General features: G+C 48.3%; 1 protein-coding gene and 1 long non-coding RNA gene across 2 annotated transcripts; one reads left to right on the plus strand and one right to left on the minus strand.

The window, feature by feature from the left end:
- Positions 1-421: 421 nt before the first annotated feature.
- On the minus strand, positions 422-11842 carry VPS11 (VPS11 core subunit of CORVET and HOPS complexes). Its single transcript, XM_004750010.3, has 16 exons — positions 11522-11842; positions 10605-10753; positions 10377-10512; positions 9884-10047; positions 8688-8935; positions 7780-7981; positions 7230-7381; positions 6303-6489; positions 5536-5682; positions 5235-5423; positions 4963-5124; positions 4620-4759; positions 4333-4535; positions 4029-4200; positions 2109-2331; positions 422-1986 (listed from the first exon to the last, which is right to left on the minus strand). Exons 1-16 carry the CDS (start codon positions 11706-11708, stop codon positions 1822-1824), a joined length of 2826 nt encoding a protein of 941 aa, XP_004750067.1. The 5' UTR covers positions 11709-11842; the 3' UTR covers positions 422-1821.
- Positions 11788-15411, plus strand: LOC101691393. The gene is made up of 4 exons (XR_199232.3): positions 11788-11858; positions 13110-13167; positions 13916-14076; positions 15121-15411. It is a non-coding gene; the product is annotated as an uncharacterized LOC101691393 (long non-coding RNA).
- The last annotated feature ends 22 nt before the right edge of the window (positions 15412-15433 follow it).

Consider the following 15433-nt stretch of genomic DNA (forward strand, 5'->3'; position numbering starts at 1 on the left):
ACATACACCTCATTTTGAATCAAGAATGCTGATGGTCAGGGATTAAGATTTGCTCCTCAGATTCACCCACAGAACAAACTGTGCAGCCCCCCGACCACCACCCAAAGGGATAGTCAAGCCAAAGTGAGCCCTGCCCGAAGGGAGAGTATTAACCCTAAAATGCTGCTTGAAAGTAACGCGTCCTTGAGCCCCGTCCACGCCCCTTCGGCTGGATTAGACACCTCCAAACAAGAGGGTGCTCCCGAAAATTGGCGCCCCGGAATGCTACAGCTTTCTCTCCTAGCTGTGGCACAACCAATGAGTGCAGCTCATGTGATGCTCCTCTGGTTCCGTTAAAACTTAGCTCGCTACAACCCCGAAGTAGGCTAACATTCCTACTTTTTAATTGAGGAAACTGGTTCAGAGATCAAAGACAAATAACTGAAGAGAGAGTGCCAACACTTTATTAATGTTAGTGGGAAAGGGCGTGTTAGGAAAAGTGCTTTATCCACTAACAGTATTAATAACCATGTACTGAGCACCCGTGGGCTAACCACTATCAAAAGAACTGGACACCCGATTGCTCCTTTGGCCTTCCTAACAGCTGTATGAGGAAGGTGTTCTCATTCCTGATGTACAGATGAAGAAACTGAGGCTCAGAGGAGGTAAGAGATGCCCTAAATCAAACTAGGATTCAAACTTGGGTCAGCTGACCCAAAGTCTCTATTTTTAGCCATGATAAATATAGTATACTCTACCTCTTCTGAATACTACCTAAAGCACAACGTCCAAGGTTACTTTCTTGGGCTAAACAGCCCCATAGGAGCAGTTTTCCTTTTAAAAAAATGTTTTAAGTAGGCTCCATGCTGAGCTTGGAGCACAATGCAGGACTTGAACTCACAACCCTGAAATCAAGATCTGAGCCAAAACCAAGAGTTGGATGCTTAACCAACTGAGCCACTCAGGTGCCCCAGAGCAATTTTCTGACAGGCAGTGTAACGCAAATTATAGGCAGACACCTAGCAACACAAACTTCAGCTGGCAAATTTGAAGAGGTTGGAAATAAGTGTTTTAGTCAAGGGCAAAGGGCTCTTTATCCTGCTTATCATCTGGTACTAAATCCAGCAAGGCACCAACCTACCGCTGGGAAGGCAGGCCTCCACTCCAGGATCCCCACCAGAATCTGTCTCCTGCTTAAAGATGTGATTGACACGAGAGCCACAGAGACCAGCCAGGCTACAGAGCAGGTGCTGTTTTGGGTACCTTGGTCCAGGCTGCTCTTGGAGCAGAAAGGTATCAGGCCTTTTGCAGAGGTTCCTATATCAAAGTCTACCAGGTGCCACAGGCTCCACCCACTACTGGAATGAGGTTTTGTCCAACACGGTCTTCAAGGAACTGTGCAGGAAAGGAAGCGGGGGTCCTCCAGAGCAGAGGAAAGGTACAGTTTGCACAGCTACGTATTACCATGAAGTCCGCAGAATAAACCCTTCAACCCCAAAACTATTATATTCTTTTATTTATAGACTCTGGGAGCAAGGACCCAAGCACAGCCTGGTGCTCTTGGAGAGAGAATAAAGCAGCTATTGTTCATACTCAGAGGTTGCTGAGGTACCCTCCCCCGCTGGTCTGGAATGATCCACACTGCTCAAAAAGTCAACAGGAGGAATGGCGGGCTGGCCAAAGAAGGAAGGAGAAAAAGTCCCCTTTACTCCTGAGGGCCATGGCATTGGATCAGGGTCTAGTCCTGGTCATGTGTGCCTGATTCCTGTGCAACAGCCCTCCCTCTGTCCCCCGAGTCTCCACTGCTGCACCCCTATTCTCACACCTCGCCCCCCAAGCTGCTTAAGTGCCCCTCCTGGAGTGCATGAGCAGGTCCCGCTGCAGTCCAGCCTCCAGGCTTGCAGTCAGCCGGGCTGCGGGAGGGTCGGTCAGCAGAGTCAGTTTGTTGAAAACACCTCGGCCAAAGTAGTCTGCGATCACAGAGAAGCTATCGTTGGAGCACTTGAGCTGCAGGGAAAGAGAGAAGAATCAGAACTGTAGGTCTCCCAGTCCTCAGTGAGAGAAGGAAACCAGCTGATGCTCTGGTGAGGCTCGGGGAGTGGGGCAGCTAACCACACACTCACGCCCACCTGGTGCTGGAACTGATCATGCAGATCGCGTTTCTGTTCCTGGGCCCGGATCATATCCATGACCTTCCGGTTTTCAGGGAGGCAGGTGGGACAGTCGGCATCACTTTCTGAGTAACTCTCAAAGCAGTGTTGGTGGAAGGAGTGACCGCAGAGAAAGTGCACAGAGGGCAACTCCAAGGCACTGTTACAGATGCTGCACTTGGTCTTCTGGAAGATCTTCGGACTGCAGGCAAGGGAGACCAGAAGGGAGTGGCAAAGAGTGAGAGCAGAGCTGAGAGCCAGGAGCAGAGAGAAGGCAGCTGGAGTCAAGGAGGAGAGTGAGGTCCCTGGAAGGGACTGCAAGGCCCTGCCCTTGTCACCAACAGGGAATCAAATGAGGACACCCTGCCTTGGACCTGCAGTCTCAGCACGCTCCCTGCAAGGCCAGCTAATGCTTTCAGTTTTCACAACTACCACTAAACTGTCCTGCATATCTTTGAGCCACCCAGGTGCCCCAGTAGCTACTGTCTGTTATCACACAGCACTATTAGCACACCACTATTATATTCCCCTATGCTGTACCTTTCATCCCTGAGATTTAGTCATTCCATAATTGGGCGCTTATACTGGTCTTTCAGGTCTCTACTCAGATGTGACCTTTCCGGTGAGGCCTCTCCTGGCCATCTCCTACAGGAGAACGTTCTGCACCCTCCTCCCCTTCCTGAACTCAATTCTTCCTTAGACCCTATCATCATCTAACATAACATTTTGCTTACTCAGTGTCTGTTTCAATTTCTATGTTGTAAGCGCCATACAGCAAGGCTTTTTGTCTGTGTTGTTAAGAATAGTACTTGAGGAGCGCCTGGTGGCTCAGTGGGTTAAAGCCTCTGCCTTCGGCTCAGGTCATGATCCTAGGGTCCTGGGATCGAGCCCTGCATCGGGCTCTCTGCTCGGCAGGGAGCCTGCTTCCTCCTCTCTCTCTGCCTGCTTCTCTGCCTACTTGAGATCTCTGTCAAATAAATAAATAAAACCTTTAAAAAAAGAAAAAGAACAGTGCTTGAGACGTAACAGGGGCTCAGTAAATATTTGTGGGATGAAAAAACTCTTCTTCTCTAGTAAATATAATTTTTTTTTAAAGATTTTATTTATTTATTTGTCATAGAGAAGCGAGAGCGAGCACAGGCAGACAGAGTGGCAGGCAGAGACGGAGGGAGAAGCAGGCTCCCTGCCAAGCAAGGAGCCCGATTCGGACCTCGATCCCAGGACGCCGGGATCATGACCTGAGCCAAAGGCAGCCTCTTAACCAACTGAGCCACCCAGGCGTCCCAGTATTTTATAATGTTAAGGGCAAATTAAAATTTAAAAGTAGGAGATTAACATACAGTACAAATACTTCTAATTATCCACTTCCTCTATCTTCTAAAGCCAAGTTTTTTTTGTTTTGTTTTTGTTTTTTACTTCTGATGGCTTCCAACCACAACTTAGGTGTGTTGTTAGGAAAAGTAAAACACAGACTCCTGGGGTACCTGGGTGGCTCAGTTGGTTAACCAACTGCCTTCAGCTCAGGCCATGACCCCAGAGTCCTGGGATTGAGTCCCGCATCTGGCTCCCAACTCCATGGGGAGTCTGCTTCTCCTTCTTACCTTCTCTGCTTTCATTCTCTCTCTCTCTCTTTCCCTCAAATAAATAAATAAAATCTTCAAAACAAAACACAGACTCCTATAGAAAGAAGAGTACCTGCCACAAGTAACATTCTCCAAAGTCCAATAAATAATGATCTATGGGATAAACCATTCTTTGGAATTCCTCCATTAAGACAGATCTTTAAGAATGAAATGTCTGAACACGCTCCATCTAACCCTCTACGGAAAGTATTTAGTGACACCTGGTGAAGAACGAGGCCATCCCCTGGGCCTCTACATGTATCCAGTTGCCAAGTACCTCGCCTTGAGCTCCTGGATCTCCTGGCGGATGCGGGTGGTCTCCTCTCGGTACCGCCGCACCCGGAGTTCATCCTGTGCAATCTGCTGGCTCTGTTTCTGCAGTTTTTGGACCAGGTAATCCCGGATGACAGACAGGGTGGCTGTGGAGTTGTGGGCCAGTGTCTGCACCACTGAGATTGGGTCAGGAAGGAAAGGAGACAATGAAGCACGAAGCACCCTCTGGATGGAATGGAAGAGCCCCTGCCGGGAGCTGTTGGCGGCCCTCACCCCCCTGGGCCCCACTACCCCGTCCTTTCAAGCACCTAGTAGGGGCGGCATGAGGTTCTTGTTCTCAATGTGCTTGAGCACAGCGGCCACGTACTCCTTGCAGTCCTCCTCCTTCCGGGCGAAGTAGCTGAGCGCCTGCTCCCACAGGGAGGGCTCCTGCTCCCCGTGGCGCTCGCACACGGCCACCACCTGCCGGTACTGCTCGTGCTGCATGTGGTAATGCATGATCTGCTGGAACCTGGGGCCAGGGCAGGGCACACTCAGCGGCCATCCCCGGACACCGGGACCCTTCCCCCTTCCTCGAACTTGGCCCACATCTTACAGCTTCCCCTGCTCGTAGAGGTAAAGGACCCCATCCTGGAAGTCATGCATCTGGCAGAGGACCAGGGCCTTGTCAAAGACGTCGCAAAAGCGGCCGCTCTTCAGCAGGGAGATGGCCTCCACATGAAGCTTCTCTTTGACCTAGGGAAGGAGAAGCGTGCTGCTGGCCAGAGGGCAGAATCACAGGGTCTCCGCAACAAGCCCAATCAACCACCTCTTCAACCGTCTCTTCACAAGGGACCACTCAGCCCCCCCGGGGGGTGAGGTGTTATTGGTCTTAATAAGGCAGCAAAAGGCCACCACAGAAGGTGGAAGAGGAGCACCATAGATCTGCCAGGCCTCACCTGGGGATCCTTCTCATGGGCCCAGTTCTGCAGTCGCAGCTCCAGAAGTGTGTCGTAGATGCCCTGCGGTGAGTCAGGCTGGACCTCACTCATGTGTTCCAGGAAAGCTTTCAGCTCTCGAGGGTTATTGGCAAAGATGGGGATGAACTCCTCAGAGTTGGCCTGGGGTGGGGAAGAGGGGGAGGGAGGAGGCCGAGTGAATGGGCATGGTCTCCTTGAGGCCCCCCGAGATGATCCCTGATGTCCAAAAGCCATTCTCCCTGAGGTCTCACCCTGCAGCCTGGGGCCTCCTGATCTCCTTGACCTTCAAGGCTAGGCTGATAGTCTGTACATAGCCCCTTCAGCAACTGGGTTGTCTGCTCCGGTATATGGTGCATGAGAATCTTGCCATAGCGTTTCATATTGCTCTCAGCCTGCTCAAAAGGCAGCTTGCCGATATACCGGAGGGCTTCCTGATAATTCTGGAGAGAGGTAACGGGCAGAGGAAGCGCGTGCTCCTGCCTCACCCACCAGGAAGCACGCTCATCTTTCCAAGAATGTCCTAACAAAAGAACAGGTCTCTGTCTCACTTACCTTGATGTCTTCTAACTGTATCTTTAAGTACCACTCGTGATGGGCATGGTTCTCAGCTAAGTAGAGGGCATGGGAGTAGTAGCCAGCCTGACGGAGGACCTTGATGGCTGTTTCCACATCGAAGTGGACTTCACTCTCACTCTTTGTCTGCCAGGGAGACATGAAACAGTCATTCACAGAAATGGGGTTGGGGAACGGAGAGGAAACCTGCATCTGATTCTAAGACCAGATTCTTCTTCTTCTTCTTCTTTTTTAAAGTAATCTCTAGACCTAATGTGGGGCTTGAACTCACAACCCAGAGGATCGAGAGTCACATGGCTCTACTGACTGAGCTAGGCAGGTGCTCCCAGATTCTTCATAACAATAAAGTCAAGGCCAGGTCGGTGGGAGACCAATAATAATAATAGTAAAGCAAATAAATAAAGCCCATTGTTTTAGAACATTATGTCCTCTTCTCAGAAAGTCTCTAAGAACCAAAGTCTTCCTCTGCCCCTACTATTTCAGGGACTCCTGTGGGGATCCAGGGGCCTCCCAATGTTAATTCCAGCTTAGATACTATGGCAAGTCCAAGCATCAAAAAACAAGAGGGGAGCTGGGACAGAACTAGCAAAGGCTGTTCCTCTTCCCAGTTTATAGACCAGAGGATCCTGTTCCCCACATAAGGTCAGTTCCTTCCTCTCCCAGCATCTGCTGAGGGGCAAGCCATGGTAGTGCCACCTCATGCTCAGTGTGACCCTTAGGGACTCTCCCACTAACACCCCCCACACCTTGATGAACTCCTCTAGCTTCGAGCTGTCCTTGAGCTTGGTATAGCAGTTGAGCAACAGGGTGGTGTGGTCAGCATTGGCCAAGGACTGCCGGTGCAGGGTCTGCAGGTAGGCGGTCAGGTTGTGGATGCGCTGGGCGTCCAGAAACTTGCGGATCACATAGGATGGCTCCAGCTTCCCAATGGTTCTGGAGAGACACGTGCATCACACAGTATCTGCATCAGTGTACTTTTCAACCTTTCACGTGCATAGGAATCGCTTGCAGGTCTTCTTAAAATGCAGATTCTGTTTCAAGAGGTCTGGGGTAAGGCCTGAGTCTCTCGTTCTAACAAAGACTCAGATGATACCAATGCTCCTGGATTATGGACCATGTGAGAAAGCAAAGCTCCAGAGCACCGATTCTTAAACTTGGCTGAAAACAGGAATACTAGAAAGGTAGGGAAAGGAGCTAGACAGGGTCCTCAAACCCCTTATTAGGGCAGAAAATTCCAAGAATTAGTACCAAGAGAAAAAACTGTGGAAGCCAAGAGATGAATATCCTTTTCTCTTAAAAAAAAACAGATCAAAACACATTTTTTTTTTTTTAAACTAAGCTATATGACCAACGTGGGGCTTGAACTCATGACCCTGAGATCAAGAACTGAATGCTCTACCAATTGAACCCCTGGCCGCTCCCAAAATGATATTAACAAAGGCCAGGCTGAAGTATAAAACAAGAGGTTCAACTTTAAAACTCATCGGCTCAACTGTATCTTGGTCATGTAATATTTAACCCTTTGCAATTAAGTGTACTGTCTTCTCACCAAGGCCATCCCAGTTCCTGCAGGAAAAGGTGGTTACTGGTGAGTCTGCTCCCCTCACTGAAGCCCAGGCGTCAGCCTGTCTGGCTGCATGCAGAGCTATAGCCTAAAGCACCCCAGGACTGACCGGATATACTGCTGAACAGCCCCATCGTGGTTGCCCTTGCTGTAGAGATGGTCCCCATACTGCATGAAGATCTGTGCCAAGCCATCACTGTCCAGGTGTTGGCTCTTGGCCAGGTTAATGGCCATCTCAAATAGGTTCTTCTTAAACAGCATCTGGAAGGGGAGAGATTAAAAAATTGGTAGAAGCCATCCAGAAAAGACACCTTCCCACAATGCACCTACAATACACAAGTCAGGCAGTCCCGGACTTCTGGTCGGCCTAGATTCCAGATAGGTCAAGACCTCTCTGATACCCCCAAGACCAACACTGCCTTACCGCGCAAGTCTCTCGGCAGAAAGAACAGACCCTGAGAATGGACTCGGGCTCCTAGCCATTATCTTTCTCTAAGATCTCATCCCAGGTCATTTACCTTGTAATTCTGCCCTAAGGGACCTGGGTAAGGCTGTGCCCCAAAGGGAGGGAAACACCCTGGCCAAGGTGACTTGGGGAGCCTGTTCCTACAGCTGTGTCTGGGTGCCTGTGGCCAGCTCTGGGAACCTGGTGGCCTTGCCTCCAGTTTGGTCTGTGTGTCCTTCTCCTGCAGTGCGTGGACCCGCCCATCCCGCGTCAGCACGTACAGGGAGCCCCACTCAGCAAGCACATCCACTACATCCTCAAAGACGGCGCTATAGGCTATGAACTTGTTGCACAGGTCATAAATGTTGAGAATCTGCTTGTCGGAGCTCTGGGAGTCCCTACTGGTAAACTCCGACCTGTGTGGAAAAGAAAAAGCACCAGGTATTTCTAACCGCTCTGTCTCAGCAACCCCTTACATCACAACTTTAGTGCTGCCCATTCCACCCCTGACAAACCACCCTTCGGCCCCTCTAGCAGCACATTTTGTAATTGCAGCATTGCACTGGCAGCTGTAGGAAGAGATCTTACCCTTCAGGATCCTATGACTAACATAAGCAATAGATTAAAAAACTAAGAACATCCAAACACTCATTTGTTTAACATAATTAGCACCTGGTAAATACGAGATGCTGCACTTCGTGCTGAGTGAAAACAAACACTGACAGGGATCACTTCCCTCATGCAGAAGACCCTACCGCCCCTTTCAGGTTGCTCAGGATAAAAATACCATGTCCTGCACACCCAGCCCTTTCCAACTTCTCTACTACTTGTTTCCTTGTTCCTCCTCCCAATTTTATATTGATGGAAGAATAAAAAAAAAAAAAAAAAAGGCAGTCCCAAATCCTCTGGAGTGTTCTAGTGCACCAGGGCTGCTTGGCAAACATCTGTAGCAAAAATACTTTTTTCAGTAAAAACATTACAAGTGAATCTAGGTATAAGCATAATTTACATAAACAAAAGTAGGAGATTGACAGGATGCAGGCATTAGGATTTTAAAAATCATGTGAATTTGGGAGACCGAGGATAGCCCTATACTCTCTTCCTTCTCCCTGGAGTCCTTACTTGGGAGAAACCTTCCGGTCACGGGAAACAATGACAAGGTAGCCTCTAAACCAGTGAGCGATGAGTTTATGGCCCTCAAAGGCAAAGCAGGGCCCACGTTCATCAGGCTGGTACAAATAGACACATTCATCTCCGGCCACTATGAATTGCAGGTCCTGTGAAGGGTCACTTAGGGCTGAGCAGCGCAGGCCACAACCATGGGTGTCCAACTCCACACGAGGGTAATCCTTTCCAGAAACTATATAGGACTGTGAGAAGAAAGGAGTTAACAGGCTCCCTTTCAGGAGCGGGCATCTAAGCCTTCCCAAAGGTATTCCCAACTCCACATTGGCTCTCTCTCTAACTCACAGCACCCTAAGACTTTCTCTGGCTGTTTGCTTTGTCCATTAATCATCACCCATCTACTATATATATAAGCTGGTTGGGGGGTAGGTGTGGGGTGCCTGGATGGCTCAGTCAGCTGAGCATCTGCCTTCAGCTTAGGACATGATCCCAGGGTCCTGGGATCGAGCCCCATGTTGCGCTCCCTGCTCTGTGGGGTGCCTGCGTCTCCCTCTCCCTCTGCTCCTTCCAGCCCACTCATGCTCCATGCTTGTGTATGTGCGCACTCTCTCTAATCCTCTAAATCTCTAAATCTAAGGTTTTGTTTAAGGAAAAAAAATCTATATATAGATAGATAGATATCTATAAATATATAGATATCTATAGATATATATATATAAGATTTATATATATAAAATCTAATCTATATAAGGATATATAGATATATCCTTAGATACATATATATAGGAAAGCAAGGACCACACTGCCTTCCTCTGTGTATACTATCACTACCTACAAATGGAATCCTGCCACCATTAGAAATACAGTAATCTTGTACTGTTTTACCAAAAGATTATTTCTGAGAGTAGGCTGTTAGAAATAAGAAGAGCACTAGGAACCAGCAAAGTAAAGCAACCTGTCGAATGTCACTTAACAAATCAGGAAGAAAATTCAGGTCTTTAACTATAAGCTCTAGCTCTTTTCCTAATTCTGACTTTTCCTCCTCTCTTAAATGAAGAAATAAAATATTAAGCAGGGCAAATGACTCAAGGCTACACGATGAAAAATTTAAGAATTCTACCTCTCTTGTCACTTCCTTACTCTAGGCCCCTGAGCAATGGAGAACCCTCCCCTGCCTGCCCCCTAACTCATACCTGAACATTCTCAGTTGTCACAACAAACAAATGAGTGGTTTTTCCCGCTTGGCGAAAGGCCAGCCCAGTTACAGGATAGTTGCCCTTGTGCAGAATCTGGGTCTTGCTATGCCGGTCCCGGGTGATGTCTCCTTTGTTCAGTGTAACACTGCCATCTGTGAAACCTGTAGGAGAACAGGAAACAGCACTTCAATGAGACTGAAAAGATCAGGAAGAACAGAAAGGGAAAAAGACCATTTGAGGCACTTGTTGGAAGTGACAAACTTTCTTCTCATACCCAGCTTTCCCGGTGGTTAACATAAAAATCGGTACTCACGGACTCTTTTTCAAAGAACAAAACTGAATGAATGCTTTCCCACTCCAAACTTTAATATCTCAAAGGCCTGAGTTCAGTACAAAATGATCTCATTAAAACAGCGAAGACAAGGTGCAGAAGCAACTCTGAAGAAAATCTGTAAAGAATCACGGAGCGTTACGTTTGCCTTCTGCTTACCGATGGCCATAAAGTTGAGATTTTCATGGACAGTCAAACAAGACACAACTGTCGGCTCTGTTCCTGGGATGGCAGGGAAGATTCGAGTGCAGAGTGGATTGCCACCATCTCTCTTCTCCAGGTTCCAGATCTTTACCTGTGAACACATCTCGGGTGTGTGAATGCTAGTCCCCTCCCAACAGTCGTTCTAGTCTTCTGGACCTTTCCCACTTCCCTTCTAGGACTCACCAGGGGGTTGATGCCTTCTTCATCTTCACCAACAGATGCCAAAATATTGTGCTGCTTCAGTTGGTACAGGTGTGTCACCCGCAGTTTGTAGGCTTGGAAGCCTGTCAGCTGTAGGGAGCGAGGTAAGAACCAGATTTGGCCTTCCATATGTGCAAAATAGTCAAGGAGCCTCCTTTTCAAGGAGATATATTTAGACCAGAACCCAGATAACTACTAACATTCATCCAACTCCTTAAAATTTTCCAGGATTTTCCCACATATCATCTCTGGAAAGTCCCTACCTTTAAAAGAGTGAAAAAGGCGGCCAGAGTTTAGTACCAACACTGTCAAGAACAAAGCAACAAACTCTCGCTTTCATCTATCTCCTTGCCCACAATCTAGGCAGGGGAGGTAATGATATCTAACACCTTCATCTTGTAAAGCCTACTTGCATTCATCGTTCTGACTGATCTTAAAAATCACCTTGTTGTGGCCTGGCTGGCTCAGTTAGTTAGGCCACTGCCCTGGGCTCAGGCATGATCCTGGAGTCCCGGGATCCAGGACGCATCACGCTCCCAGCTCCACCGCGAGTCTGCCTCTCCCTCTGACCTCCCTTTTCATGATCTCTCTCTCTCTCTCTCTGAAGTGGATAAATAAAATATTTTCTAAAAACGACCTTTCTAAGTTGATATTTCATACCCTTTTCACAGATAAGTAAATTGAAGCCCAGGGAGGTTAAGTGACTTGCCCAGGATTGCTCAGTTGGTAATAAGAGAATGGACTTCCTTCTTTCTTCCCTCAAGCCGCAGAAGAAGCACTGAGCACCCATCTAAAGAAAAGTGGCACGCAACACGAACCCCTGTGCCCGACAGATTCCATCCCAGCAGGATCTCTTCAGGGATCTGGGAAGGGAACAGACAGCTCCAGAGGAAGGATATCTCCAAAGACTAGGCTCCCTCGGCCGGAGTCGCAGACAGTGATGCCAGGAGGGAGGCAGAGGAACTTGGAAGCAGCGGGTCCTGAGGCAGGTGCAGCCGCAGGAGCAGTCCCATCATTTGCTATCGGCTCCTTCACCAGCTCCTTGTCGAAGAAAACGAAGCGCCGCCACTGCAGGTAAGCCGCCATCTTGGCCCAAGGTCCCCGCCTCTGGGAGAGAGGTCATGTGAGAGGCGCGCAGGGATCACGTGATAGGACCGCTTCCTGGAGCCAGACTGCACATGCGCCCTGAAGTCCGAGTGACAGCTTCCCCAGGCCGGTGGGTGCGGCCCGCGTGAGGTAGGACTCTTAGCTGGTCACTCACTCGCTCCTCCGGTTGCTAATTTATTGACTCTGTACGTGCACTGGGTAAAATGCTTCTGAAGTGCTAGACCCTTCACCTCTTTGAGCATCAGGTTCCTCCCTTATTAAATGCATGGACAGTGAAGGATCAAGATGAGGCATATGAGGGCACCTGGGTGGCTCAGTCGGTTAAGCATCGACTATTGATTTCCGGCCAGGTCTTGATATCAAGGTCGTGGAATCGACCCCCGCCTGGGGCTCTGGGCTCTGCGCAGTCTGCTTGAGATTCTCTCTCCCTCTTCTTCTGCCCCTCACCCTGCATGCTCTCTTCCTCTCAAATAAAATCTTGAAGGAAAAAAGGTGAGGAATGTCAGGCGCCTTGTGAATTGTAACCCACTGTGCTTAAGTGCATTATGTCCCGATCTCCCAGGGCTGTTTTGAGGCATAAATGAATGAAGGTATATGAAACTGGCTTTTCAGCTGTAGGAGCGGAGAACTAAAATTAGAAGTTTGCATCTGCCACCAGATACAGATTGCGAACCACAGAGAATTAACGTTCGTTTTTGTGTCCCTCTGTTAGAGTGTGTGGCATGAAGTAGACGCATAGAATATATTTCTTAACGAAGCTAGGAAATACTCATGATGCAGGAACTCTCAAGAACGTAGGCTTTCTTTCCCTTTCTATAGTGGGAGGGTATGGAACATAAGCCCAACACAGGGAAAATGCCTGGAAGGGTTAGCTCTGAGAGCCAAGTGATTTAACAAGTGGCAAGTGTCCAAGATATTCCATGGCCACCCACCATTTCCATCTCTGGCTAAACCAACTGTTCGCAGGGAAAACTGTAGGTGTACAGTTTGGTGTCACAAGGAGCTATGTACAGGAGTGTCATTTTGAGATATGGACATGTGAAAAAGTGACCATGTGGTTAGTATTTGTGGAGTTTGTTTTGCACCCCTCTCCCCCACAGCTTTTTATTTCCAGATTATTTTACTCTTTGTTCCCACCAGGAGTTCCCAGAGAGTGGGGGCTGTGTTTTATTTACCAGGAACCAGGCTTAACAGAGCTGGTAGATATTCCACGTTTGGTTGAAGAAATGAATGTGGATCTTCCCCATACCCCTTCCTCTCCTCAATCTGGTTGAGAAAAAAGGTAGTGCCCCATTTGCTGAAGGGATAAGTGAGAGAAAGAAACTGTCTAGTTCACATCGATTTCTGACGTCCAGCTCAGATTTCTTTCCTCTGTCACAGTTTCAGGATCTGAAACCATGGGCAGAAGCACAAATGGGGAGTCGACTCTCTTTCATCTGTTGAGTATATTTTGTACCATTCCTTAATTTTTTTGGATATTGTGTGTATTTCATTTGTTAAGCCTATGAATAATAGATGTTAAAGGAAGCAACGTGGGGAGTGCCTGGCTGGCTCAGTTGGTAGAGCATGCGGCTCTTGATCTTGGGGTCATCAGTTCAAGCCTGACATTGGACACAGAGCTTACATTAAAAAAAAAAAAAAAGGAGCAATGTGAGGATGTGAGGAGAGGGGGTGAGAAGGATGGTGAAAGAGGTAAAGGGGATTTTCTTTTTTTTTTTTTAAGATTTTATTTGACAGACAGAGATCACAAGTAGGCAGAGAGGCAGGCAGAGAGAGAGGAGGAAGCAGGCTCCCTGCTGAGCAGAGAGCCTGATGTGGGGCTCGATTCCAGGACCCTGGGATCATGACCTGAGCCGAAAGCAGAGGCTTTAACCCACTGAGCCACCCAGGTGCCCCTTGTCTTTTTTTTTAAAGATTTTATTTTGGGGGGCACCTGGGTGGCTTCCTCCTCTCCTCTCTCTTTTAAAAAAAGACTTTTTTAAAATTTTGTTTATTTATTTGACAGACAGAGGTCACAAGTTGGCAGAGAGGCAGGCAGAGGGGGGGGGGGGGAAGCAGGCTCCCTGCTGAGCAGAAAGCCTGATGTGGGGCTCGATCCCAGGACCCTGGGATCATGACCTGAGCTGAAGGCAGAGGCTTAACCCACTAAGCCACCCAGGTGCCCCAAGATTTTATTTTTGTTTAAGGGAGAGCACGCAAACACGGGGAGGAGCAGAGGGAGAGGGAGAGTCCCAAGAAGACTCTGGCCCGAGCACTGTACCCCACGTGGAACACTATCCCGAGATCGTGACCTGAGCCGAAAGTAAGAGCCAGACATTCAACAGACTGAACCACCCAAGTGCCTCAGGTAAAGAGGTTAAAATGTATTTATACAATACACAATACATATATAAGGATGTAATGTACAACATAGGGAATATAGTCAATATATTATGAAAACTTTATATGGCAACAGATGGTTAACTAGATTTACATGGGGACCATTTTGTAATGTATTTAAATATCAAATTGATAGGGTGTATACTTGAAACTAACACAATGTTGTATATCACTTTTCAATAAAATAAAGAAGTAACGTGAACGCAGAGATGTGAACAGCAGAGGGGCATCTTTGTCCTTGACTTGGGTGCTCCCCCTACTGTCCAATGGCATTGGCCCAGAGTCTTCCTATGATACCTGAACCTGGTAAAGCCTGTGTCCATTTGGTCCTATTTATGAGGGTACAAGGGTATGAAGGCAGGGATTCACAATCCATTGCATCTGTTCAGACTTACTGCCTTCCTTCCTCCCCCCCCCCTTTTTTTAAAGGCTTTATTTATTCATGAGAGACAGAGAGAGAGAGGAGCAGAGGGAAAAGCAGGCTCCCCACTGAGCAGGGAGCCAGATGAGGGACTGGATCCCAAGCCCCCAGGATCATGAGCCGAAGGCAGATGCCCTACCATCTGAGCCACCCAGGCGTCCTCCTTTCCTCCTTTTGACAAACATGTATCAAGTACTCACTATTCCTGCAACTGTACTAACTTCCCAGAACGTAAATATGAACAACACATGATTCTTGCCCTTTAGGGAGCTCAACCACCGCAAGGGACAGACACAGAAAGGACTGACAGGGATACCTGGGTGGTTCAGTTGGTTAAGCGTCTGCCTTTGGCTCAGGTTGTGATCCTAGGGTGCTGGGATCGAGCCGAGTCAAGTCAGGTTCCCCTGCTTGGCAGTGAGCCTGCTTCTCCCTCTCCCTCTTCCCGCTGCTCCCTCTGCTTGTGCTCTCTCATGCACACGCTGTCAAATAAATTTAAAAAATTTTTAAAAGATCTGACAGTAACCAGTCCTTAATTTTATATAATGAATTATACCTAACAGGGTGCTTTCTCTTTTTATGGACTTTTCATAGCAACCATTTGCAGAAGTATCATTATCTCTGGTGGGAAACGGAGTCTCCAAGAGGTTCAAGTGACTCTCCCTGTGTGAGCACATCAAAGTCCTTCCGGTCCCTAACCTTTAATTAGACACTTTTCTGAAGCGTGAAGCTGGGCTATACTTGTCAGAACAGACACCAGAGGAGCACCTAGGTGGCTCAGTCATTAGGTGTCTGCCTTTGGCTCCAGTTGTGATCCTGGGGTCCTGGGATTGAGCCCTGCATCAGGCTCCCTGCTAACCAGGGAGCCTGCTTCTCCCCCTCCCTCTGCCACTCCCCCTCCTTGTGT

This window comes from Mustela putorius, unplaced genomic scaffold (genome assembly GCF_011764305.1).
Source record: "Mustela putorius furo isolate JIRA1106 unplaced genomic scaffold, ASM1176430v1.1 tig00000460_pilon_pilon_pilon, whole genome shotgun sequence".
Classification (NCBI taxonomy): domain Eukaryota; kingdom Metazoa; phylum Chordata; class Mammalia; order Carnivora; family Mustelidae; genus Mustela; species Mustela putorius.

Excerpts from the sequence above, each read along its gene's own strand:
- VPS11 (XM_004750010.3), bottom strand. The coding sequence starts at position 11,708 with ATGGCGGCTTACCTGCAGTGGCGGCGCTTCGTTTTCTTCGACAAGGAG. Across the intron at positions 10,754-11,521 it reads AGGGAGCCTAGTCTTTGGAG|ATATGGAAGGCCAAATCTGG; the intron begins ATATCCTTCCTC and ends ACTATTTTGCAC. Across the intron at positions 10,513-10,604 it reads AAGAAGGCATCAACCCCCTG|GTAAAGATCTGGAACCTGGA; the intron begins GTGAGTCCTAGA and ends ATGTGTTCACAG.